General features: G+C 38.9%; 1 protein-coding gene across 1 annotated transcript in view; it reads left to right on the top strand.

Moving 5' to 3' along the window:
• SGIP1 (SH3GL interacting endocytic adaptor 1) overlaps positions 1-25,548 on the top strand; it is a gene marked incomplete at its 3' end in the record, with an annotated part of 156,269 nt that extends 130,721 nt beyond the window's left edge. Inside the window, exons 8-16 of the mRNA XM_082833876.1 lie at positions 4,610-4,621; positions 7,791-7,815; positions 8,776-8,827; positions 10,152-10,237; positions 13,242-13,334; positions 14,721-14,795; positions 17,139-17,630; positions 24,263-24,390; positions 25,363-25,548. Coding sequence (XP_082690002.1) covers positions 4,610-4,621; positions 7,791-7,815; positions 8,776-8,827; positions 10,152-10,237; positions 13,242-13,334; positions 14,721-14,795; positions 17,139-17,630; positions 24,263-24,390; positions 25,363-25,548 — 1,149 coding nt within the window. The remainder of the gene's footprint in view (positions 1-4,609; positions 4,622-7,790; positions 7,816-8,775; positions 8,828-10,151; positions 10,238-13,241; positions 13,335-14,720; positions 14,796-17,138; positions 17,631-24,262; positions 24,391-25,362) is intronic.
• Positions 25,549-27,190: the final 1,642 nt, after the last annotated feature.

Here is a 27,190-nt window from a genome sequence, read left to right as displayed (position 1 = left end):
TTAACACACACCGAGAAGTAGTTGGTTGTCTGTTGACCTCACCTAAGTGGATGCTGTAATTATTGCTAAACCTCCCATCCTGCCCATTGACCCAAGCCTGGCAGTCTCTGTACCACATGCAGGAAATGTACTGGTAACAATTTCATGTGATTTTTTGAGGAAGGAAGAACAGAAGACACAGGAAGAACAAAAGACAGAATCAAAATATTACAACTTGTCAAAATATGGACCCAATGACATTGCTTCCAAAAATAAAATTAGTACAATTGTAACTATTACTATTACTAAATTGAATGGCCCACTTCTGTGTAACTGCGAGTCAACTCTGGGCCACATGCTATGTGACATACATATCGTTGGTGCGCTTCAGCAACCTTTCTTTGTATTGCCAACTATAAATTGGTACTTTCCATCTACCTCTACAAGGATTAAATTATGAGCCACTGCAGCTGCTGACCTTCAACACTCCCTGAAAGGAGTTCAGGGTGGAGATCAGGAATGAGGCAATCCGTGCTCTGGGAAAAACTGGCAGAACTTCAGATGGTTAGATATTTTCAGGAGAAGATTTTATGAGCCCAACTGTTGCATCTCTTCATATATAGAAAAGCACTAAAATCCTTCATGGTGATGGCTGCTCCTCATGACTAGCAGCAACCTTCTGCAAAAACTATGTGCCTGACTGCATGTGCTCCCCCTTCACCAAAATCACATGTACACTGACCTGCCCCCCTACCTCTTTGGAGCAGTTTCTCAGAGCTATCGGAAATGCTGTCTCCCAGGCTATAGTCCTCACTTTGCCCCAAATAAAACTTAACTCACAACTCTCGCGTTGTGCTTTTTTTTCTTCAGTCAACAGTATTTTGCCCATTTCATTTATTCTCTTTGACCCTGAATCTTTCTCTGAATTATCCAGATTTGGCCACTTCAAATATTGACAGGACTACGTAGTCTGAAATTTATCCTTGGTGCTTTAAAAACTCTTTGTTCCTCATTGGTTTTCCTCCTGTTGTTCTTACAGCAGTTTCAACTACAAGTACTCCTTTGCATTGTTAGCTGTGCCTCTAAGGATGAGTTCTTCTCCTGCTCCCCTGCCTCGTTTTTCTTTGGCAATGCCCACATTGTTGCATTCAAACCAGTCAACTTTTAGTGATATCTTGGTTAGTAATAGGCTCTTTGTGTCTCTTCCTAAATGGAATTTCGGAAGATCATCTCTACCAAGTCCTATTGGATCTGGCAGGCATTCACAGTCATCTGACTTGTAATAGATATGGGAACAAATTTAAATATAGACAAACACAAAAGTTGGCGGGGGTGGGGACATCAAATAGGTGCTTGCCAGAGAGGTTATCTTCACCCTGAAACATTTGAAAGCAAATAAGAAACTGGTTAGAACCATAATAATAAACATAATCATCATATATTCTAATTCTTTCCTAGAAAATTCACTACCATGAATGACTGAATTTGCTATGACTAGACTGTATAAAAATAATATTTGTTGGGTGCTTTGTGGCTTTACACGTATTTTCCTCTGTTTCCCTATTGCACTGAATTTTAGCAAATGAGGATGTTGTAAAGCTTCAAAACCTGAGGTTGGTTATTTAGTGACTTTGACAAGCCGGACAGATTGTGTTTGGTTACTTCTTTTTATAAATATCTTAAAACACTTACCCGCATTGGCAAAGACTAAGTTAGCCTACTTAGCTGAATTTAAATTAATCCTTTGTGCAGAAAAATAACAAAACAAAGCTGGTGTGGGTAAGGACACTGTGGGTGCTGTGAGGACATTTACTGAAGTATTTTCTTTTAGGAAGGCGTATTCATATAGCCAAGTATATAAATTTTAGAAATGCAAAATGTTCTGACCGAAGATCTTCATTCTAGTGACCAAATCATACCCACTTTGAAAATAGCCTCAAAATACAAGCTAAGACTTATCTCTAAGTTGAACATCAAGATAAAAATAGAGGGGAAAATAAAATATTTTTCAATACCTTGTCCAGAATGCATCAGAAGGTCAAGAGAAGTCAAGGAATTGAGCAATTAATGTTTAATTAGGAACACAAGAAATTTGTTCAGAAAACAAATAGACCAATTGCAAAATCCCTGTTTGAGTAATCAGGTGAAATAATAATAACAGTAGATTAAAAAAAACTTGCTGAGAGCTTATTATGTGTGATACAAATGTCTGCAATCAGAGACAAATTGGCCACCTGCAGATTCTGAACAACTGAATAGATGTTTTGTTTGGTCATGCAGTTAAAAACAATTTTAATGCCATTTAAAAGCCAGAATCTTTGAAGTTAAAAAAAAATCAAGATATGCGTCTTCTCTGACAACACTGAAGATCTGGCAGCATTAGGCCCATATTTTTGTGCTGCAAGCATGGGGCCCCTAAGTTGTGGCCATTTCACCAAAGCTTTGTGAAACTCTCATTCCCTCGTGCACAGCACCCCTGCTCCTTGCCCTGCAAGCTTTTGAGTTTGTGATTTAACATGGAGAGTGTTCAGCTTACAGAATATATCAAGATCAGATACTGAATGTTTCCTTCCGCCTTTGAAGCAAATTCTATACATTGGTAGAACAAAGATAGAATGCTAAAGGCCTCAAAGTTCCTGGGAAATGACAGGAGAAAGAGTAAAATAAAACTTTTAAAAGGAAAGGCTCTCCCCTCCTGGCGGATAATGATTTTGCTGTCCGTGTTCAGCAGAACCTACAACTGCTTTATACTCCTTAATGGTGATAATTAGTGTATAGAAAGCCCTTCAATTTGACTTCTGGAATTCCTTTTATTTTGCAGGTTTCAGATCACTTTTAATTGTGGACCTTGAGGTTTTCTGGGTCTGACCTTTCCATAGCTTTTAGCTGGGTCTTCTGGCTTTTGGTTAATAAGCCTGTGACTACATGAATTTCAACAGATGTTCCTTGATGTTCCTTTTTTTCATGTTATCTTTTACTAGAAAAAATACAAACAGGAACTATTGATTAAAATATATAGGTTTTTAATTCACTGGACTTAATTTGGGTGAATTTATATAATTGAAATTATTTTGAACAGTGTTGTTCTCTATAATCTTAACAAAGTTTATTGAATTTAAGGTTCTGCCTCTATATGGTTGCAATACACATTTTATTTTGCATTATTTCTCATAATCATCTTGGGGGAAATTGTGTCACTTTTAATCCCCTCTTTGCTGTATTTTATGCTGCTTTTAAGAAGGAAATGTTTGACATGCAATTAAAGCAAAATCATAAATGCCCACATCTTCTTTAGTGAAGAACTTTAGCCTGGTCATTAAAGAATTATAAAGTCTAAATATATAAAAGAGTGCTTGGATTTCTCTCAAAACACAGTATGAATTCGTCAGTAAAAGAATGTAAGCCCAGAAATACATATTAATGTGTCCTTTTTCTAATTTCATTTAAATTGCATCCATGCATATAGACAGATTTATAAGAAAGATGGGATCCGTATGGAACAGAACTGGAAAAATATGGCAAATAATAATATCTAAAATATTACAAGTAAAATAGACTGGAGTAGGTATAAAAGACTATAGGTTTTTGTTTCTTGTCTATGTTATGGAGGGTAGAATCATCTTTTTCATTTAAGCAACCTGCTAGATACTTTTGTGTTTGTGCTTCTTGCTTGGATTTTGGAATTTGGCTGATACTGGGTCCCTCCCAGGTAGCCTCTGGTGAATTCACAAGCTAGCCCATATCCTGAAAGAGAAACTGAGCAACAGCTCTTTCCCTACTCACATCATAGTCACTCTTGTTGCTACAGAAAAAGCCCAAAGAGGGAGAGCAACCAGAGATTGTTGGGGTAAATTGATAGCAGCCATGATCAAGGTTTGAGGAGTGAAAGAAAAAAGTCGTAGGTCAGCATTTTGTGTTTTTCCAGGCATCATCTGGTCCACCAGTGTTTTATTGGTGCTGGACAATTTTCATCATTCACACCTGTGCTTGTCAGGAGCTCCTTATCTTCCCCACCACATTCTACCCATTGGGTGAGGCTGCCCAAATCACACCAGGCCAAGAACATATACTTTAAAAAAGTCCTCATCCGCACTCATTCCACAGAACACTAAAGAGAAGAGCCAGGCAAAGAAGAGGTGTCTCTAATCCTGCTCTCTGATTTTTGGAGGCTCCGATTAAAGCCTGAATTATGTGGGAAATGCATCATGTCTATGATGTTTGCTAACACCCTTTTGTGTGGGGAAACAGTTTTCTCTGTACTACCCAGTTTCTAAAACTCCCCTCTTCAAACAATATGAAGAAAAACTCCGTATGACAAGACATTTAAATCTATCAGTAAAATTTTCTTGTATGTTTCTGCTTTGTCTGTATGTACCCATAACTGAAACCAGTACATCCTCATTAGCAAAGCTATATTATGCAATGGATAGATTCTCCTTAAGGTTCTCCAAAACCTCATTATGGTTTAAATAAGCCACAAACACAATGACTGCCTGTCTTCCTTTGGCCTGATTACCTGGAGTGTGTGTTTAGTTAGCTGTTTATGAAATCTTCTATTACCCAAGCCTGTTGACTGATCCATCATTCTCTGACTAGGTGTCTGTTCTCTCTTCCTTTTTGCTGATCACAGAGGCGCAGCCCGGTAAGAATCCTCAACATTTTTACCTTAAACATGTATAGAGATAATTCTTGCTTAGGCAAGGTGGCCAGGTTGGCTTCTTGTTAAATTTATGATAACCCAGTATGAACGAGGCAGATGAATTAGGTTTAGTGGCTGAAAGTCTCTGGTCTTATATGTCTCAAGAGCATGTTTTAGGATCATCAGAGCACTTTTCCATAACAAATTAAACTAATACATAGGTACCCCAACTCCTAGTGCTAAATGTAAAAAACGTGGTGTGTGTGTGTGTGTGTGTGTGTGTGTGTGTGTGTGTACAAGGGCTGGAGATTGTCCAGAAATCACCATAGAAATTTATAGCAAGGTGATAATAAAGAATAAGAAAACTGTAAGGCAAGTAAGGAAAGAATTTGTAAACCACATTGTTTTTAAGCCTGAATTTAACATAAGTCCCTGGACCATAACTCAAATTGTTCAGTGTACTGATATACAGTCATACACAATCATAATTTCTATCTTGGGAGGAAGAGACGTACTTTCAAGTCAATCTTTCTAGGCTGTCACATATATATTCATCACTGAAGGCAAATCAGTATTAGTTTGCATTGCTCAAAGTAAATCTGTTATTTTCCTCAGTGTGATAAATTTGCGGCAGCAAGAAGAAGAGACTTTGCTATGTTTGAAATGACCTGGACCTGCCCAGTCAGTCTCTTGAGAGAGGAAATGGAACTGAAACAATGCTGTCAGAAAGTAGGCCTATGCCAATTTGATCAGTCAATTACTACTTGAGACAAATACTCTGCGCCAGCTGACAAGCTGTGGTTCTCTGTTTAAGCCATGTAGTTGATGATCAAAGATAACACCTACAGGGACTATGTGGCTGATTCCAATCCAGCAGTGGGGTCACAGCTCAGATTATGACAAGTTACTCCTTTTTTAAAAAAAAGAAAAAGAGTGAATTAACTAAGGCAAAATGCAGGAAGTCTATTCACAGTCTACCTATAAAGACAGTCCTTGAAAGGAAGAAAATGTGGTCGCTTGGGGAGGAGAAGGTTTCAGGATTCAATAGGCTTTTTTCCTGAATGTGCTTTATGTGGTCGACTTCACCTTAACCTTGTTCTAGCGTTGTCCTGTTTCGATAGCAAGGCCATCAAAATCTGTATGCCGGATCATGGGACAACGGGACTTTCTTTTCTGTTGCTAATGGTTTCCTGCTTATTGTTTGAACATCTGTTCCTTTCTAAATTGATATGATTTTATTCTTTCTAATTTCTAAACAACGGTTTTCTTGCATATTTCTGCCATGTCTTTCTTCCTCTTCACTGATGATTGTTCATTCATACGGAATATTTAATAAAATATTACAGAGGCTTCTTGTCTAGTGCCTCTCAACAATAAACATCTATCAAATGAATTGATACACCGGGAAATGATGAATACCAATGAACACCAAAGAAGCTTTGTATCTTTCTTGGTTTCATGAATATTACATTATAAATAAAGGGGTAAGACAGAGACCAAAAGGTCTTCAATACAGCTTCTGGGGTCCCCTAACTCCTGAATTTCAGGTCTCACTATACTAGGTAGGTCCTATTCCCTCAGTGTCAACTTCGTGATTGACTACTTGGACCTAACGCTTCCACCTGATCTTTTCCTTCAGACTTTATTAATAAAAATCTGACAATCTGAGGCTCTCCAACCTAGAAAAACATTTTAACTCCATTTAAACAATTTGTTCTCTTATTATTTTGTCTACAGAGTCTTATTTTCCAAAAGCCAACCCACATCAAAACTCCTATAATGACCATAACTGATTTAAATGATCATATTTGCTTTAAATATTTATTAATTTAAATGAACATGTTAACTTACACGTACTGATTTAAAGTGTTTATCTATTAAAATAAATAAAATATTTATTAAAAAGTTTTTACTAATAATGTATAATAATCTCTATATAGCACATACATGCAAGTCACTAAAAAACATCTAGTGGATCTTATTCAGTCTGAAACTGCTCCTCAATTGTAAATGAGTTCAAAATGAGACAAAATTCTGATAAATCCTTAGGAAAGAGGGAAAGAACCTTCTTATATAGGTCTGTTACAGAGGTGCTACATCTTGTCCTGAGTTGTTTATGTTATCATTTGAGAGAAGAAAACATCTGTGACCACCATGTTGAGCCTTCACCAAAGTAGGAAAGTATAAAAAAATGTGTTTGATTATCACCCACCAAACTCATAGTCATACCCTTTTGAAAACTTTATTATACTTCCACTTCCCCAACCTGAACTCTGCCCCTGTCATTCTCCTAAGGAGGCCCAGCCAAGCCATGTCCCATCTTATGAGGCCACACTTCTAGTGGTCTGCTTTTCTGGAAGCATCACATGCTAAGGACCTTTCACAGCAGTTTTGAATCAAAACTTGAATCAATCTTCTGTTGTCAAAATAATTTTCTCCTAGGGCCTTATAAATCTGAAAATGACCTTCTCAGATTATTCCTGACAGGGAAATTGTCATTCCTATAGAATCACAGTGCCTTGAGCTAAAGGAATGACACCCGATTGACACCCAATTGATAGGTTGGTGCCCCCATGGCAGGCAAGTGAAAGAAATTGGGGTAGGAAGGGCAGGTGGGAAAGAATGGAATTCTCTGGTTCCCTGAATAGAGCAGCGCACTCAGTGGTAATACCTTCAAATTTTCCTTCTTTTTAACATTTCCCACGTGTATCTTTAAAAATTGCATTCGTAACTAATGACTGTTTCTACAAGCAATTTATGGACCCCATCTGATAAGAGCAGAGAGTACTCCTCATACAGTCTGTAATTTTTAAACATTAAACATAAGTTAAACATGGATTTACTTTCTTGACTGCTAGATTTCAAGGGTTTTTTTAAAATAGACTATTCAATATTTGCTTTAATTTACCAAATCTACCCAGGTAAGGGTTTTCTTCTGGTTTGGAAGACTTATTGTTTACTCTCTTTCCTCTCTGTAATCTTTGAATAAAATGAAAAATTGATTTATATGTGTGTGTCTACAATTTCCAACTTGAATGCAATTCTGACAAAAAATTCATTTTTCCCCAACTGCATTTCTTTGAGTTCAGTTTAATTGAAATGACAGAAATATACATATTGTACATAACATATATGTGGTCTTAAACCTTATAGTGTCTATTTCTAATTCTAGGGTGCAATTAAAAGGAACTTATCCAGTAAGTATATCTTAGCTACCAGAAATAGAGTACGATTTAAAAGAAGGAACAGTTCCTTGGATCTTGGAGCATATATACATTCGACTTATACACTCTTGGGCTTGATTTTTAAGGCTTACAAATGTCTTACTCTTACAGCAAAGAAATCTTGTAATGATAAAAGAAATCTTGTAATGATAAAAGGGCTCTGTGGGTTCTGAATGACTAATGTTTAGATCCTGAAAGTGAATATGTTTTGGGGTAAACATTGCTATTTTCTTCCTATATTTGTCAACTCTTACTGTATCATTTGACTTTAGAAATGAATTTAATCAAGTGTGTGTTTGCTGATTGGGGTAGGGAGAGGAGGAGGGCTGAAGGAACTGAAGGTAGATGCAACTTACCCATTTTTGTGTTATTTGATGTGAAAATCTTAGTAAACCAAAGCGATATGAAATAATATACATGTGGCATGATTTTCTTCTGCTGCATACAGCACGTTCTAGGAAATTTTAAATGAATGGTTCCTAGTTAAAGGTATAACATTTTCTTGGCATTTCAAGAAAAGAACAGGCAGAGAATGCTGGATTCATGCACTATGTACATATGGCCTGGCTTAGTATTCTCTTATGGTAATTGAAAAGCAGAACTGATCAAGGCAGCAGGCATTGAAAGAATGGTGTGCTATTCTACTAAGCTCTACAGTGTACACATCTTCCATTTGCTGGCTTATCATGGTAATTCCCTGGTTAACTAGTTTTATAAATGCCAAAGAAAATGCTACTACATATGCCTAATATATGGCTGTTGCATTGCCAGGGGAGAAGGTTTGTTTTCTGGGTTTGTTTTGCAAAGTTTTCACATGGAGTTGCTTATTGATGGGACTTAAATCTCTAAGTGTTTCCAAACATAGCTCATAAGACATAAAAGAAAAAACATGGTAAAAATATGCCTAAAAATTCCCTTTGTCCTGTGCGTCAGGTGAAGAAATAGCGAGACCCAGGCGTTCCACACCAACTCCAGAACTCATAAGGTGAGCATGAAAAACACTAGTTGTGTTTTATGCAAGGCATCATGCACTGTTAACAATGAAACAAATCTCCTTTGGGCTAAGGTCTCAGCATCTAATAACAAAGGGCCTGCCCATATGTGTATGTCACAGCAGTTTCAAATATGTTATCATTTCTCCTAAGTGCAGCCTGAGGGAGATCTTTAGGAAAGTACCCTGTAGTCATCTAAAGTAACATCTATCAGAATATGGAGCCCCTCACTAATGAGAGGATTAAACGTCTACATGAAGACGTCATTTGGTGTCTGGAATGCTGATCTGAAATATGATTATATTGCCTTACAAAGAGTAGCCTGTTTAGCTGGCTACAATTTTGTGATACGTTCTACCTGTCACACACCAAAGGAATCTTCTATTTTGTTTTTTGTTTTTGGCAAAGCATTGTGTTTTACACTGTGTAATCCTTGGGATAAGTAAGTATTGTGCACATAAGCAATGTTTCCCCCAAAGACTCCTATTTCTATCTAAAGGCTGGATCCTTTTAACTTTCCCTCCTTCTCTAACCCCTCCCCTCTCCTCTTCACCTCTTATGCCCCAACACACACAGAACTCATGAGGATCAATGAAGGGAATCAGGTCTGGGGAAGAAATAGAGATAATTATGCAGCTTTTCTTTAATAATCAGTTTAAGTAATAATTAGTAGACAGGATGAGCGTCTAACTTACTACCTGTCTTTCCCCCCTGATTTCTCAATGCTCTTCTTTTTCTAATGTGCAGTATTAAGGTATTAGGAAGTTATAATTAGTCAACTGTGTGGGGTGGTCAGGGGAGGATGGAAGTTAGAAGCTGGTAGACTCAGTTTCTTATTCAAACACAAACTTCCTGGTGGCTTGTTTCTTAACTTCCCTGTGCCTGACTTTCACTAATCATAAACCCACATTAACTACAACACAGAGATGTGGTGAAGACAGATATAAATGGTTTTGGAGATCTTAAGAGAAGAAGGTGCTTTGCAATAAACTGTTATCTTTAATAATCTCTTCTAGGTATAGAGACTCAGATGCTTTGAAAGAGTTTCTCTCTTCATCTTATTTCTGTTGGACCGGCCCCTTGGGCCCCCGTTGAGAATGAGGGATCTTACCTCCTACTGATCCTTTTGTCCATAAACATTTGACCTCTTCATAAATATACTTTTTAGCCCCTCAGGAGCTTGAGTACATACATATATATGTACATAAGTGCACACACATACATCGGCCTTACTGTGGAAAATATTTGAAAGCTTTATATCTTTTTTAACATTAATATTTCCTTTCTCTATGTTTTGCTGTAATGTGTGTGATTCAGCAGAAAACCTCCAGATGACACCATGGCACTTGCTCCCCTCTTTGGCCCACCATTAGAATCAGCTTTTGATGAACAGAAGACAGAAGGTAGGAAAAACTCTGTATATCTGTAGATTTGTTTTTCCTTTCAATGAAGTATAACTTACCTAGAGTAAATGTGTTTTGAGGCATGTTTGTAATGTATCACCAGATCTTCATATGAAAGGATAGTTTTGATCTAGGTGTGCTCTCAGCATGGGAATTTGCTTTGCAGACCTCTAGCATTTCAGGATTTGAAACTTTACTTCCAGAAGTAGCTAAGAGCTAACAAGTTCACTCTTCAAAAGAGGTCAATAAGAATTACTGCAAATCTCTACAACTCACTGGATGGGGAATAAATGTTCTATTAGCCAAACAGCCATTATTATGGAGCCAGACCTTCAAATTCCCCATCATAGTCACTGTCATTGTGATATAGCCTCTTTGACCACGTTTTCTCTCTTGTCGACCTCATCAGTGAAGGTGTCAATTGTCTTACTCACACAATAGACACTGTTTGCAGGTTCAAGACCCAGGAATGACCTTAAATCATTTAGCAACTTAGAAATAAAATGTTATGGGAGAAATATCATTTTGGCTGTTATTGCTGGGTTTACCTATTAAATATTTATTCCTAAAATTAAATATTTTAACTTTTAAACATTAACCATTTTTGGATGGCTGTGAGTAATGTATACCTTGCTGACATAAAAGAAACTCTTTATGAAAGGGATCTCATCTATTCCTAAAATGTATTTATGTCCAATGCATGGATCTCCAGCAGCTATATATTTGATAATATGGGATGTTTTTATAGAAATCATTTGATTTAAGACCCCTATGGTTATGTACAATCAAAGATGATTTTTCTAGGACCAATTGGTGAAGGAAATTAGATATAAATGTTAAGGACAACAAGACTTGAAAGCATAGTAAATAGGCTAAGATACAGTGACAAAGAGACTCCAAAGTACAGTGAATTAAACAAGATAGAATTTTATTTCTGTTTCATGTAAACAGCCTCGAAGTACACAATGTAGGACTGGTTGGGTGGCTCCTCTATCCTCCGCATGTGGCCTTCATCTCTGGGTGCAAGGGGGCTGCTCCAGCTCTCACCATCAGAAGAAAGGGGGGCAGGGGAGGACCCATGGAACTCACTGTCAGTTCTTGTAAGAGCAAAACCTGGAAGAGAGACACATCACTTCCAACCAGAGCCCATCAGAAAGAATTTAGTGCCATATGGCCTGCTTAACTTTAACTGTAGAAGAAATGGAGAATGGATCCTGGAAGACAGCTAGCAGCCAGCCACAGCTGAATGTTTTTCAACAATGTAGTTAGCAAAGTGTATAAAGAACATCCCTAAATAGTCCTTCAGTGATTTAAATGTCTACAACTTAGAATCCATAAATAAAGGTGGCCCTGCGGTGAGGTTCTCAGTTATCTTATTAACCGATCTGTGATCAGTCTCACTTTTCATGACATAAAGTCATGTGTAGTGACTGAAGGTGGGGTTTGATTTGTTGCATTTGAATCTACCTATTAAAAAATCCCATAACATTATATAAACCTGATAGACAAAATAGAAAACAGTTCGTAAAAATCAAAGTGGTGTCCCACACTGCATCTACAAAAAACCAAATGCTACATCACATCTTTGGAGAATGTATGCTTTCATGTTAAAAGAAAACAGAGCTAAGACCATCATTGAGGTTTGTGGTGGAGAGGAGATACACACCTGAACTTGTCAATGAGCCTGTCTTGATTGTTCTTTAGGTGGTTTCAGCCCCTGAAGTTCTGTAAAGTTCCAACATTTGCACCGAACATACTAGCTCTTCCAATATCTGCACCTACTTTTCTTATCTACTCACTCTTACTTTCTTTATTGATTCTTCTATCACTAGTTTACAAGGCCTGAGAGGAAAGTGGATATTTTTGGAGTTAGGAATGCACGCCTGGGATCAGATCTTAGCTCTGCTACTTTCACCATGTATGTGATTGAGCAAGTTGTTTAATCACTGTAATCTTTGGTTTCCTCAATATCAACCACATGGTGGTGAGGTGAGGACTAAAATATATCATAGTAGCTACTGGCCTTGTGATAAGTGTTTTACATGTATTTTATATACATTATATTTATATACATTACCTCCTTTAATCCTTTTAGTAACTCTTTGAGATTGCTCTTATTATCTCTACACTGAAGGAAGGGAAGTTCAGAGGTTACACGAATTGCCCAAGGTCCTAGAGTAAGCATAGAGGCTGGATTCAAATCCACATCCAACTGACTTCCCAGCCTGTTTTACAACCTAATGAATTACAAGCAGTACTTACACAGACCCTGGCACATGATAGGTGCTGAGAAGAGATAGTTCATTACATTGTTACCATGGCAACAACCAAAAAAGAAGAAATATTAGATTCAGTGCCCTTAGGCCTAATACCTAATTGCCCTGATTTACTTTAGATGCCTAAGGACTTATTTATTTTTCTGGTTCTCTTAATATGTTCACCAAATATTTTTTGAATAATTTAATTTCTCTTTATCATACTGTAAAAGGATTGTTTAAAGACCCCGTAAGATGCTTTAAAGGTGGGAACCGCTGTACAGAATTCAGGCATCTTCATTCTTGAAGCCTATTCATAGCAAACTTTAAATAAACCAACTTAAAACAAATGTCCATGGAGTAATGCCTGGATTTTCAAGTGGGTGCCAGAAAGGAGCCAGTACATGTATTGACATTTAGAATGTCCTTAAGTGACCAACCAGGAAAAGAATGCAGACGCTCTGTTTTGCAAGTTTTTATTTAGCTATATGTGCACACACAGACACCCCCTGCGCACATGTGTGTGTGTGTGCGCGCGCACACACACACACACACACACACTCTGCTCCTATGTCCATTCTCTGCTTGAAAAGAATGAGGAACAACACATCTCTAAATTAATTTGCTAGGACTGAGGGAAGACAGAAGTAATTTTGTGAAACTCAACTTTAAATTGAAATTTTAAGTTCTAAACTCAGGACGTTTCTTTTTTGAACTCACCCTGGGAAATTTTCTTTTTATGTTTCCAGTTCTTTTAGATCAGCCTGAGATATGGGGTCCAGGCCAACCAATTAATCCAAGCACGGAGTCGCCAAAGTTAACAAGGCCTTTTCCCACTGGAAGTAAGTTATGGGTCTGCTCTGTCTGGAAAAATAAGTGACTCATTTTACTGTCTGCCTGCATAGTGAAATTAGGCAACCCTTACAAAGTCTACATAAGCCACATTTGGACTGTTTAACATTAAGAAGAGATGTTATCCTGATAAGCTTTAGAGTTACAGGGACCTAGGACAGTTGGTTGAGACAGGAATAATGTAATAAATAAAGCAGAATAAGTAACTTGGAATCTATAGCTTCTTCTGACGTCCCACAGGCTCATTCATTCGTTCAATAGGTTTATGTAGGAGTGATAAGCAAGTGAACTAAAGACGCTGCTATTCTCCAGGCATGGGCTAGCGCACAACACAGAGGTAACCAAATCAGATAAGGTCTCTGCTAGGCCTACAGAACAACTGAGGCTACAGAGAACAGAGAGGACACATTGAGAGGAAAGAGTGATAATTGGAGAACAAAAGAAATGATACCATATGGTAGAGAGAAGCTGAGATAGGAGATCAGGGCAATTTCATCTCAAAGCAAAGAGAGCCATCATCTCCACTTATTCCAGAATGCCCCCAACCCTTACTCCAGGTGGCTGGGGAAAGAAGTCCTGAAGAAAAAAGTGAGCTCATCAAATCTACCGAATATAGCAGTGAGAGGAAAACATACATTTAAAGAAAGAATAAGAAAACAGCGTACCTGTTGAAATTCTTAACTTTGGCCCACAAAGTGACAAGCCCGGTTCAGAAGGATGAGTCTCTGGGTTGGGGCTATAATACAATACTTTTTCTATCTCATGGATTTTTTTTAGCTATAATTTCATCAAAGGAATCTGTTCATTCTTCCTTGATCCAAATCATTTTGCTCCAGTCTTTCAAAAATATACTCAAAATTTAAGACATATAACTTTGAGAAATCTTTCCAGACTCCATCCAAGCCATCATATCCTGACTCTATTAAAAAAAACCCTCCCCTGAGCCCCTCATTGTACTTGATCATACTCTGGACAGTAATTGCCTGTGACCACGATCTTCATTCATTCAGTAGTAAATTCCTTGAGGCCAGAGGCTCGTTGTAGTCAAACCCACGTCCTTCATTCCTAGTACAGGACATGGGACCTCATTGGTACTTGAGGCATATTGAACAAAGGAACGAATGAATGAAATGATGGTGTTATTGTTGTTACTATCTGACTTTCTCTTGACAAATTCTTATCATAAAATGGAAGAATCTGAATGAGTCCTGCTTCAATCCCTTAGCTTTGAATTTTAAAGAAGATGGATTGTTAATGGCTATTCCTTTTCCAATAGCAGAAGTATGAGCGAAAGCCCCAATCCTGCCTACCTAGGGAATACTGTGTAACTTAGGGAGAGTGTGATCAGCAATGCTTGGCTTCTTATCTCCTGGCAGCACCTCCACCACTGCCTCCAAAACAAGTACCAGCCACTCCACCCCGAACAGGCTCCCCCTTAACAACTGGACCAGGTAAGCTTTATTTTTTCTGCTCTGGGATGACGTGGCAATCAGCAGTGGCCCCGTACCTCAACATGCTCTTGATGTGTTGGCAGCTATAGGCTAGACTAAACATGAAACTGTTTGCGTTTAGTTTTATTGCCATTACATTTTACTATGTAGACTTCTTTTAAAGTATCACTCCCAGGTTTCACAAAAGGGTTCACTTTCCTAACTCATGTTTTCTCTGTATAATGTTGTTGAACAAAGGCCACATTTACTTGTGAGATGGAAGAAAACAAACTCAATATCAAAAGTCATTGTTCAATTGACATCTCATTTCATTGGATCTCACTGTAATGATTTACAAATTAAAAGGCATAATTTGTATTGTTCCAAGAACCAATAAGTTTCTTTCTAGAATTAAAACTGTATCGTCCACAATGATAATAGAATGGTTCCCGGGATATGTAGCATACAGGTAAGCTTGGGTGGTGGGAATTTTTCCCAGTAGTTATTAAAGTATTTATTATCCCACGGCAAAGAGATGTGTAAGGATGAGAAAATATGGCAAGGAATTGCTGCATGCCTTTAGACAGATAATTTCTAAGGCACATCTTTACCGTCTATTAAAATCAATACTATGTATTCCTACAGTTTATAATCTACCTAATCTTACTGGACTAGCAAGTCAAAAGCAGTAGTAGTGGGCTTCCCTGGTGGCGCAGTGGTTGAGAGTCCGCCTGCCGATGCAGGGGACACGGTTTCGTGCCCCGGTCCAGGAAGAGCCCACATGCCGCGGAGCAGCTGGGCCCGTGAGCCATGGCCGCTAAGCCTGCGCGTCCGGAGCCTGTGCTCCGCAACGGGAGAGGCCCGCGTACCGTAAAAAAAAAAAAAAAAAAAAAAAAAGACAATAGTAGTTATTTTATGTGCCTGCGTCCTTAGAATGCAGTTCTTCATCACCTTTGGAATTCTATTGCAGCTTCATCCTTAGCTATTTATGCAGCCTGGTGAGTTTGATAGCTACAGAGTGGGGTATTTATCAACAAGAGCAAATGCAAGACATAGTCATTTATGAAATTTACATTGATTCAGACCCAACAGTCATCCAGAGTGTCACAGGTAAAGGTGTTTGCAAGTTCAAATCATTTTGGCCCCTTGGATTCCCATGAATGTGTTAGAGATAAATAAATCTACCAGCAACAAAATTATAAATATTGTGGCCCATTTATCTGTAGCCTTGGAACCTTGAAAGTTAACTCTTTTCAAATGCAAAATATGGAAATATTAAGCGGGCTCTTATAGCTAGAAGGTTATTTAAAGGTAAAGTGGCTTCTGCTCATGCCTTGCAATTATTTAGGTAACAATTTCTAATTTAAATAACCTCGGTTTAGTAAAAGGTACACTTCCTCACATTTCAATTGTTATCAAGTATTTCCTGCCAAGCTGTAGAAGATAGTTTTAATTTTTTCTCTTATTACTGAAAAGAATTAAAAAGAATAACTAATGCTAATACTTAAGCAAAACAAACTTTTTTGTTTTGCGACTTCAGATAGATATATATCAGTTATGCCTTCGATGTTAACAGGTTAGACTTGAGAAAAGAAATTATAAAGATGTTTTTATAATTTTCTTCCCTATTAAACAGGTATGTATGTAACAGTTCTAATAAGTAGTAAATGTATTCTCATTATCCTATGTGTGTGTGGTGTGTGGAGTGTGTATGTGTATGTTTGTAAATATTCATGTGGGGATATCTCTTTAAATAATCTTTGTGCTGTGTTTCTGGTGTGTTCAAGGTGGAGGCTATACAACTAATTATGATGTGATCATTTTTTTTAACTAACAGATATTGTCATTAGTTTCATGAAACATTTTCATTTAATATGCCAGAGTAGACAATCTTTATCAAATGAGGGTCATTTCCAGCTGTCAGTTCTTTTTTGGTTGTGTCCTCTGTATTTCAGTAGGCCAGATTTTCCAAAGGGACCTCCCTTTTGGAATTTCCAGTTCCAGAGCTTGTACACTTCTGTGAACCTAACACTGCCTTCTCAGAGTGACCACACTTTGCATGCCTGTAAGCAGCCTTGGAGGGCAGTCGCGTGCTCAAGTGCTTTCCATGATGGTAGAAGTAGCCAACTCGGGTCACCCCACACGAGGGTAAATAATAGCAAAAAAGGCGATACTCATATTGTAGACGCAAGGAACTCTTCCCTTCCCTTCAACTCCAACCAAGATTTTCCATTGTGAAATATGCCTACCTAGGCACCTCACAAGACAATCTATTTACCAGGCTTTGCCTCACCCCTCCCACTTCCCATACAAATAATTTTAACAAAGTCAATTAAATTTTAAAATCAACTACTTTAACCACAGGAAATGACCAGGCAGCCACAGAGGTCAAAATTGAAAAACTACCATCAATCAATGACTTGGACAGCATTTTTGGCCCTGTGTTGTCCCCCAAGTCTGTTGCTGTTAATGCTGAAGAAAAGTGGGTCCATTTTTCTGATACATCCCCGGAACGTGTTACTCCAGAGTTGACTCCAAGGGAAAAGGTGGTGTCCCCACCAGCTGCCTCAGACAACCCAGCTGACTCCCCGCCTCTGGGCCCCCCGGGCCCTGCTGGCCCCCCAGGACCTCCAAGTCCCCCTCGCAATGTACCATCGCCACTCAACTTAGAAGAAGTCCAGAAGAAAGTCGCTGAGCAGGCCTTCATTAAAGATGATTACTTAGAAACAATCTCATCTCCTAAAGATTTGGGTCTGGGGCAGAGAGCAACTCCGCCTGCCCCACCACCACCCACCTACAGGACTGTGGTTTCATCCCCCGGACCTGGCTCGGGCAGTGGTACGGGGACCACCAGTGGTACGTCTAATGTTTGAGTGTGCTTCGTGTGACGGGGAATGGCCGTGGCTACTGCAGTGTGAGCAACGCCCTCCTCCTGCCTGGCAGTTGGCTTTAGAGCTTCAGCCATCCCTCCTTTGGCGTGGGTGTCCTGTGCCCTGTGGCATGTACTAGTGCATCGAATGCTCACGGTCATAGTGCAAGTCTGTGGATGTGTCCTGCCCTGCACTCGCAGCCCTTAGGAGTGCCCTGCCTTCCACCCTGCAGATAAGGTGTATATTTTTTAAAGAAAGCTTTAGAATTCAGGAAAAGTTCTAGAAAGACAGGTTTCACAGCAAATGAGTTTCATGTTTAATGTCTGATTTCCTCATCAGATGCCTCCACGAGATCCCTAGTTTGTTTGGGTTTTTTTCGGTTTTTTCCGCTTTATTGAGATACAACTGACAAAATTGTAAGATATTTAAAGTGTACGATTTGATAATTTGATATACACATACACTGTGAAGGATTCCTCCCACCAAGTTAATTAACACAGTCCATCACCTCACATATTTACCTTTTTTTTCTTTTTTTGGTGAGAAATTTAAGTTCTACTCTCTTAGCAAATTTCAGTCATTCAATACAGTGTTATCAACTATAGTCACCACGTTATACATTAGATCCTCAGACATTATTCAACTTACAAGCTTATAAATCTGTTTGTATTTTTTTTCAAGAGTCCTAGTTTTTGTAGATCAATGCGTTTTCTTCTATTTTTTTTGTTTATTTTCCTTATGGTGGGAGAACTATGTTAACTCCTCTAATTACTTCAGAGAAAAAGAATTAGGGTTTGAAAAAGAGATTTTAGAGGACAGCAAAAAAAGAGGCTGCCTTATTGCATCCCCAGCCTAATCAAGCTGCCACTGAAACAAACTGCTCTCTGATGTCATCATTTGACATGCTCATCAGCCTATGAGGTCAACTCTAAGTATAGTGACAGGTGATGGAGCAGTTTATCAGAAATGTACATTTTGGGATTCTAAATGCACATGTTGACATTGAATCTGATATTTTGGTTTCCCTTATTCGAAGCTTCATTTTGTGCTCTCTAATTATGAAAGGATGGGAACTACCAAGTATATCCAAGAAAGACCAAGATTTTTCCAATGCAGCTTCTGTATTATTCATTCTATTGGTGCTCATGTTTGTCTGACAAGATTCTCCAGTGCCTTCCCAACTGTTCCTGTGGGTTTGGTTTAGGTTCCTTTGCAGGGGTGTCAAGGACTATTTGTTTTTTATTTTCTTTGAAAGAGGCGACCGAGTCTAAGTTATTTAGATCCAGTAAGAGACAGAAAGGAAAGACGTCTGTCTCTATTCTAATAGTCATCATTGCTTCTGCTTTCAATGGAGTATCTTTCAGTGCTTGCTCTGGTTTGCAAACTGCTCTGTGCTTTAAAGTGAGAGCATCCAAGCCGATCAAGGAGAGGACTGGAGAGTCACATGCACTGCCCATAAAATCAGTGTTTTATACCATTAGCTGTGCCCTTCCTCCACCAAGAAGGAAAAAGAATGCAGTACTAAAATTTAAGTTTGGGAAAGTATGTTAAAACAAAATCGGCAGGCTGCTTTACTATAGGACCTCTGAGCCATTATTTTGCCAATAAGAGCAACAGCTATAGTTTCTTGTCCTGGCTTCATGCCAAGAACTTTATGCACATCATTTCATCCTTACAACAACCCCATGAGGTGAATACTCTTATTTCCCCCATTTTACAGATCGAAAAACCAAGGCTCTTGGATATTTAGTAATTTGCCCAAGTTTACACAGCTGCAGGTGGTAGACTTGGGATTCATCCTCGGGTCTCTCTGATCTCAAGCCTGTGTTCTCAACCACTATGCCCTCCAGGCACTCTTGTAAGGTTTAGTGACAAAGCATCCCAAACTTATTTGAGACTGACACACACCTGTACTGCACAGTGTCATCAAGATCACCAAAAGTCTTCTCTCCAAACCTACTCCTCTGTGTTCCTTTCTATAATTCTGGAGGGTTAGAGCCTCACTTCCACCCTCTATTCCTTTTTAGGTCTTTGGGGTTCTTACTTAACTGTAAAGATAATAAAGGGCCCCTAGGTAAAACCTTCAGTTCAGACCTCAACCCCAAAGAAGCTAGTTGTCCTCTGTCAAAGAGGGGCATGTTTCCATTGCCTTGGATGGGACTCTCTTTCCTGGGCCAGGCTCTGAGTCTTCCGAAAGAACTTTTCAAGGAATAATGCCTTCTCTCCAGTGGCCCGGCCACTATGCTCTCCTCAAAGTAAACTCCTTTTGTTGGGGGAGGGGAGCTTTGTTACTCACCCAGCTCCTCCAACACCTTCCACAAGGCTCTGGGAGATGCTTGTTTGGTTGAATTGACCACTGAGCTAATGAGTGACAAGAGAAGCTCTAGCTTTCTTTCTAGAATCCTTGGGAGTTTTGTTGTTTTAGTGTTTAGTTTCCATATTCTTATTTAAAATTACTTGAAAATGTTACCAGTAAAGACTATCAATTCTTAATAACTGTGCTGGAAAAAAACTATACTTTGCTGGTATTAAAGGATTGAATTTCTAAATAGAAGACCGAACTGGGCCAATGAAGCTCATGAATAAATAAAACTGTGCACCATTATCTCCTTAATTAAGTCCCAGTTTATTTGCTTGTAAATCTTTTATTGATGAAATATACACAGACTGGAAGAAATGTAAATTTAGGATTAAAAGAATAGGATACGGTCTCATGTTTTAAAGATTCGTAGTGCTTATCACTACTTGCTTCTTAAAACTTAACCTGATGGGAATAACTTATCTTGTATACCTCAAACTATATTTAATTAGATACCATTATGCCTACTTTAAAAATTTCATTCACACTGAGATGACTGCCAATGACCAAGTTTAGACAGTACTCAGGCCTCGTGAATCAGAAGAGTTACCTGCTATTGAAAAAGTTGGAAGTTAAGAATTTGCTCCAAGAACTTTAATTTCCTTATGGCAAAAGTTCAAAATACATAGTTTGGCCAACACATTGCTTTATTGGAATGCAGACACTGATTCTTGGCAAAGGCTATCTCTTCTCCTATGTGGGCTGTGTGTGCCCAGGGGATGGAATGGGGAAAGTGTTTTCTTGGCCTGCAGCAAGTTTGGAGGCCAGGGAAAGAGAGGTGTCCGTAAAGATAGAACGTTCAGTGCAACGTTTCCCGACTGGGGAAACTAAAGCAATAGTAAAGCATGTTAAACACAAACAGACACACACATACAACCCCCCATAAGCAAATAACTTTGAGCTACCTGGGGTTGAATTAAACAAATAAATTTCCTAACTACATGTCCAATATGGAAGCCACTAGGCACGTGGGGCTATTTTAATCTTAATGGCAATTAATTAATTAAAATTAAAAATCAGTTATTTAGATGCAGTAGGCACAATTCAGTGCTCAGTGGTCACATGTGGCTAACGCCTATCTTATTGGACAGCACTTGTTCCAGAACATTGTCATCATTGCAGAAAGCTCTGTTGGACAGTATTGTTTTAGGGCTTTTAATGTGCTGGTCACCAAAAAAGAAATGCAGTGTGAAACCATTCCCACATATGTTTAATACTTTCCTCAAAGCAATGGTATAATTGTGTCCTAAAGAACACAAGTTGGGAAAGACTGATTCTTCACATATTTTGAAGTGCATATATTTTAATTCATTTGATTCTCCTCCACAACATTGTGATGTATTAGCCTCATTTTACAGGTAGGGAAACGGATGCTGAAAGATAGAACTTGCCACCGTTACAAAACAATAAATAGCAAAGCCAGTATCTGTCTGACCTCAGGTCTGTTGGATTCGATTTACCACTTCTCCCCCCCACTCCCCTCCCCCACCCACGAGAACACACACACAAAAAGAGAGATGAAAGTTGAAGTCATCCTTATGTGGTTCTCATACCAAAGCTATGATCGAACTCCAGGTTGAGAGCAGCAGATGGATTGAGAGCATGTCAATGGTTGCCAACTTTTCTGAACTCACAAAACTCAAATGATGTACATGTGATTTTTAGTTAAACGATGTTGTCCAATTATTTTCCAGCATTGTTCTTGGGAATAAACACTTCTTGAAGGGAAAATGAAAGTATAATTGAAGGTAGAAGAATGAGGATAGAGATGTACAAATAATAACCCTCTATATTCTTGCAATACAAAATAATTGTGTAATCTCACAAAATCGTGTGAAACGTTAGTACAGTTGTGAAATACTCCTTAGGGCCTGACTACTCTCTGCTGAATGTGTGTGTTCTGTCAAGCAGGTTTTGCTTCTTAAACACTCCCTTAGTATCTTCTAACTGCACAACGAATCAATGACATCAATTCAGTAAAGAAAAAGTGAGTAAAACAGTAAAGAAAACGTGCCACAAAAGGAAAAGGAAACCAGTTAACTAGCCACTTTTTTCCTTGCTTCTAGTTGTACCTGTATCAAAAAACAATCTTTACCATCATCAACTGCCTTCCATTTGTGTAGTAGTTTATAGTTTAGTAAATACTTTAATAAGCATTGTCCATTCCAATTGTGACAACCCCTTTGCAAAGTAGAAACATGTCTTATTTTTTTAAAACAGGAAGCTGAGGCTCAGAGAAGTCAAGATCCCACAGCTGACCTCTTCCCGAGATTGACTCAGAAGACTATTTCTTGGAAATAGACCCATGGATAGACATTTTGACCCACTCCTATAGCATGGTTTTCCAGCAAAGTAGAACCCTCAAAAAAGCTCCATAAAACTTCCTGACAAAGACTTTGCTATGTAAAGATTTATTTCCCATCTCTTTGCTGTCACTTTTGTTTTCTGAAAACATCCTGGGTATAAAGAAAACTTTGTAGTGGGACCTGTCAAAATATACCCTATTCTTTTATTCAGAGAAGATTAGCCAAAGACTAAGAATATTTATATTGAGAGAAAAGTATGCAGTCTATCCATGCAAAAAGAAGACCTTTGTGCAAAATATGGGGCTAAGGTCCACCTAAAGCTACAAGACACTGCATTTAAAAGCTCAGGCTTTGTAGTTACATAGACCATTTGAGCTACGTGACCTTGAGCAAGTTACTGAATATCTCTGAGCTTTACTTTCCACTGAGATAGTAGAAGTACCTTCCTCCAAAGCTTATTGTGGGGATAAAATAAGATAATGCATGTAAAATGCCTAACATAGATGCTGACCCAATAAAATAAAAAGTGAGTATACAATAAAAAGTTGGTAGTGGTGGAGAGGAGGTATCGGTAAGGATGGTGGTAATAATTATTAGGGTTTCGCACCGATGAAACTACACTTAGAATAAGCAACACAGAGAAACACAATGCACTCAACATTTCAAATTGTTTAAACAAAGGAGCAAGATTTTCACCTCCAGGACATGCCTAAGATGGGAGCAGATGCTGAGGTGATGGGTTTTGCTGCTTAACTCCAAAGCTCCTTGAGAATCTGAAAACTGGACATGGAGGTGCTGGTCTAGGATTCTCCAGAGAACAGAGTTTTGTGACATGTTGGAGGGGAGGCTAGGTGGGGAGAGATATTTTCCTGGGGCACAATTTCTTAGACTTTTCTTGGAGTGATTTGATACCTGTGCTTCTAATCAAAGTGAAAAAAACCTCAGGAGTAGTTGGAAGTTCTCTGACTGAACAAGAACAGTTTGGAATATTGATTTGACTTTCTTAAGGTTGTTAGCCAAGTAGTTTACCCGTGTATCCTGGACAGATGACTGAAGACAGGCAGACCCCTGAGTCTAGAGACCTCTCTGGTGTGCTCATCAGCGTGCATGCCAACCTCTGTGTGTCCTCTGTGTTTCACATGCTTGTCATTGACAGCCAGAAAAGTAAATCCAAGGGCTCTTTTAAAAATCATCACAAAAATCATCGCAGGCAACCTCTACACAGACAGATTCCTACCTAGCCACGTTTGAAAAATAAAATCCTCTAAATTCAATGTGTTTCTGTTAAGATTCTACACACAAAGTATGCACGTACCATCTAATTTACTTCCTTACATTTTGTCCTTTGCTTACCATCAAGTGTTTGCTTACATTTATGAAGTTAGCACTCATATCTTGAAGCACAGTAAGAAGGATACTTCTCTTCTGTGTTTTATATACATAAATATTTATATATATATACATATACACACATATGTATATATATGTATATATACATATAATATGAAAAGTCTTTTTTTTCAAGTTCTAACCTCCATTTTCACCTTGGACATAAATAAATTCTGAATATGCAAAAATCAAGAGAATTTATCATAAGTTTGGTGTGTACCATGGTCAAAATGAAGGATACCCACCCACCCAGCCAAAAGAGTCTTAAGAATATGTTTTCTGTCACAGGGAGTAATAAAAGGATTTACCTTTCACTGGGTGTCACATGACAACAAAAGGCAATGAGCTTCAGCTTCTGCCATCAACCTAGTGATTTTTTTTCTTTATTGAAAAAAAAAACAAACCCAAACCCCATGTGCTACAGAGTTGACTGTACTAACTGCTGAGGTGAAAAAAATGGCTGTGATTGACACTGTGTTGGGGAATGGGGAAGGCGGTCCAGTGATGACAGCACTTTTGGCCACCTGCGTTCCTAGTCATTTTTAACACCAGCTTGTTTTTCAGGTGCATCATCCCCTGCTCGGCCAGCCACCCCCTTGGTTCTTTGCAGCACCACGACCCCACCTCCACCTCCTCCCCGGCCTCCGTCTCGGCCAAAGCTACCTCCAGGGAAGCCTGGAGTCGGAGATGTGGTATGTTCCCTTCTGCCCTGGCCTGCTCAGAAACATCCAGTGGGAATGACAAACAGGAGTCCAAGTGCCTGAATGCGGGTCATCTCAACTTCAGGTCTAAGTCTTACTTACAGTGCTTGTACAAATGGCCCTGACAGGTGACATCTGAAAGACAGTCACTGCAATCAGTGTACGTTTCAGTTGCCCTCAAATCTCTAACATCCTTCAAGCCAAGGTCGAAAATAGTAGGAATAGGATCCTGGGGCCCTTAGTTCTTCTACAGTGGGTTTGATGAAAATTAAGATAATAATGCTCAATTGTTCTAAATCCTTTAGAATGGGAGGTGTTTCCTTTCACCATATTTATCTGATTTTGGAAGATTCCAAGGGAGGGCAAGTCCTGATTTCTGTCCCCAGACTACAGAGAAGTTACTGGTGGTAGGCACACTATGTGAATATAAAGGACGGTGGTATGACCCGATGAGTTTTTTCTGACATTTCTTGCATCATGTTTTAAGGCTGAGGGGTGGCAAACATTCTGTGTGAACAATTAAGAGACTTCTGGCAGAGGTAAATTTCTTTGGTATCTGCACACAGGAGTCACAGACTGGTGATGTCCCTGATACCTAGTTTAGCTAGCACAGTACAATATTCTGTATTCAAGTATCTTTCAGTGGGTATAAGCTCTCACATTATGTTACTTGCTTAGTTCCCGGGGGCATAAGAGGCCATCCTTCTGAAACATCACTGACCACACCCCAGACCTCAGCTTCTCTAAATGTGATGTTCCTTTTGAGTGCAGCGCATTACGGTTGATGGTTCCTCTAGCTCCATCCACAAGCTCCTGTACAGATATAATCAACTTCAGTGTAAAAATGGTGCCACCTGTTCTCTTTTAAGAACCTGAGTTGTCATATCTGGGGCCAGGAGACCCTAAAAATATGGAGGGCAGACCTGTGAATCTAACTTTCCATTTCTTTTCTTCTCCCTGCAGCCCCGACCTTTCAGCCCTCCCATCCATTCTTCCAGCCCTCCTCCGATAGCACCCCTAGCCCGAGCTGAAAGTACTTCTTCAATATCGTCCACCAATTCCTTGAGTGCAGCCACCACCCCGACAGTTGGTAAACATTATCTCCTCTCTTCTAATCTGTTTGTGGTTTTGACTGGCTATTATTTATGATCTGAAAACCCTAACGCCCAATGTTTCTGATCAAAGTTGTTTTGCTGTGTGTTTTGCTACTATCATCTGACTCTTCTTTTAAAAGCACCTTCTCAGCAAAGAAGGCAAAGTGCTTTAAGTAAGCAAATAAGCAAATAAAAGAATGTGAACACCTGTGTTTTGCAGGAATTCTCTTATGCTATTTCCATGCAGAGCTATTCATAAAAGTAAAGAAGAAATCGTCAAATAAGATCCTATAATTTAGATATTATTTCTCATAATGAAAATAGTCTCCATTGAGGGGGGAATGTTTTTTTAAATTCCAACCGTGTAACGCATCAGAAATCACAAAATTTAGAACTTTTATTTTCTTGAAGCTTTCGTTTCTTCATCACTTTGGTTCTCCTTATGTTGACAGATGGTATAAACATGGGCACTGTGGGACGTGAGAAAACTTTTCGACATTTTTTGTAGTGCTTTTCAGTGATGTGCGGTCAATTTTCCCCAAGAAATAAGTCATTGCTGGCATTTTCAGTAAATGCCTTTGTGCCTCTTTCCTTATGGTGTGATGAAAGTGAAGAGTTGAGAATGGCTGCTCAGCTGGATGGTTTTCCCAGGTTTAAATGCCTCTTTTGCCTGGAGTGTCTTCCCTCTTCCCAAGGCCGGTCTCTGTCTACACCTCTTTACTCACCTTCCATAGCTCCTGTTGCCTCTCTCATGTTTGCATGGTATCTCTGACCTGAGCTTTCCCATTCCATTTTTTCCCATTGTCTTCCTTTATTGTCTGAATGCCCTCCAAGTCTCCCATATTATAAACCAGCTGGCTCATGCTGCATTGCTTGGGAGAATCATTAACCAAAGCTAAATAAATTCCTGCTGCTACTTGCCAAAAAAGAGCACACTACAGAGTTGCCCATGGGAGGAGTAATTTGATCAAAGCCTGAAGCTCTTCTGGAGAAGAAATCCCTCTTTTCCCAGGGAAATAAGTTAAGGTGTGCCTCTTAGGCCCCCAAAGAGAATTTCGACCATATCACGTGCTCTACATTTTTAATCAGATCAGCCCCAAAGAATTCTTCAAATTTGGTGAAAATATAGCCAGTTATCCAATTTCATATGATTCGTTAACAGACAGATATTTAACATCATTTATATAACCATGTCTATTCTTTACCTGCATCATCAGCTGGGGCAATTCAGGGCTCCCTAATTTTAGATGCCTATTAGCTAGTTTCTCTCTGGGTTTTGTTGTTGTCGCTGTTTTGTTTTGTCTTTTCTGTAACTTCTGACCTTATTTTTGAACTCTCTTTAACACTCTTGATTGCTACAGCCATTTCCCCCACTCCTGCTTTGTTGTTTTTCTGTTGTTTTTTCCTCAAGGTCATTTGTTCCACTCACTCTCTGTGATTTTCCTGGTGGTCCAGAGAGGAAAGTAAGGATAATAAACTGTCACTCAGAAAGCAGACCTCAAGTGACCTCAGATGACCATCTAACCTATTCCTTCAACTAATTGAGATTCATAGAGAAAATGGCACACACAGAGCATTTGACCTGTGGCCACGTTTTGTACCATGTGTTCTCATGCTCCCTGCTGCAGAAATCTCAAATCCTGGCCAGTGACTCTGATTCTTAACACAGCTAGTATGCATTCTTTTAAGATGAACCA

The sequence above is a fragment of the Leucopleurus acutus genome (assembly GCF_964270905.1).
Source record: "Leucopleurus acutus genome assembly, chromosome: 2".
Lineage (NCBI taxonomy): Eukaryota > Metazoa > Chordata > Mammalia > Artiodactyla > Delphinidae > Leucopleurus > Leucopleurus acutus.
This window is presented reverse-complemented; position numbering and strand designations above follow the sequence as displayed.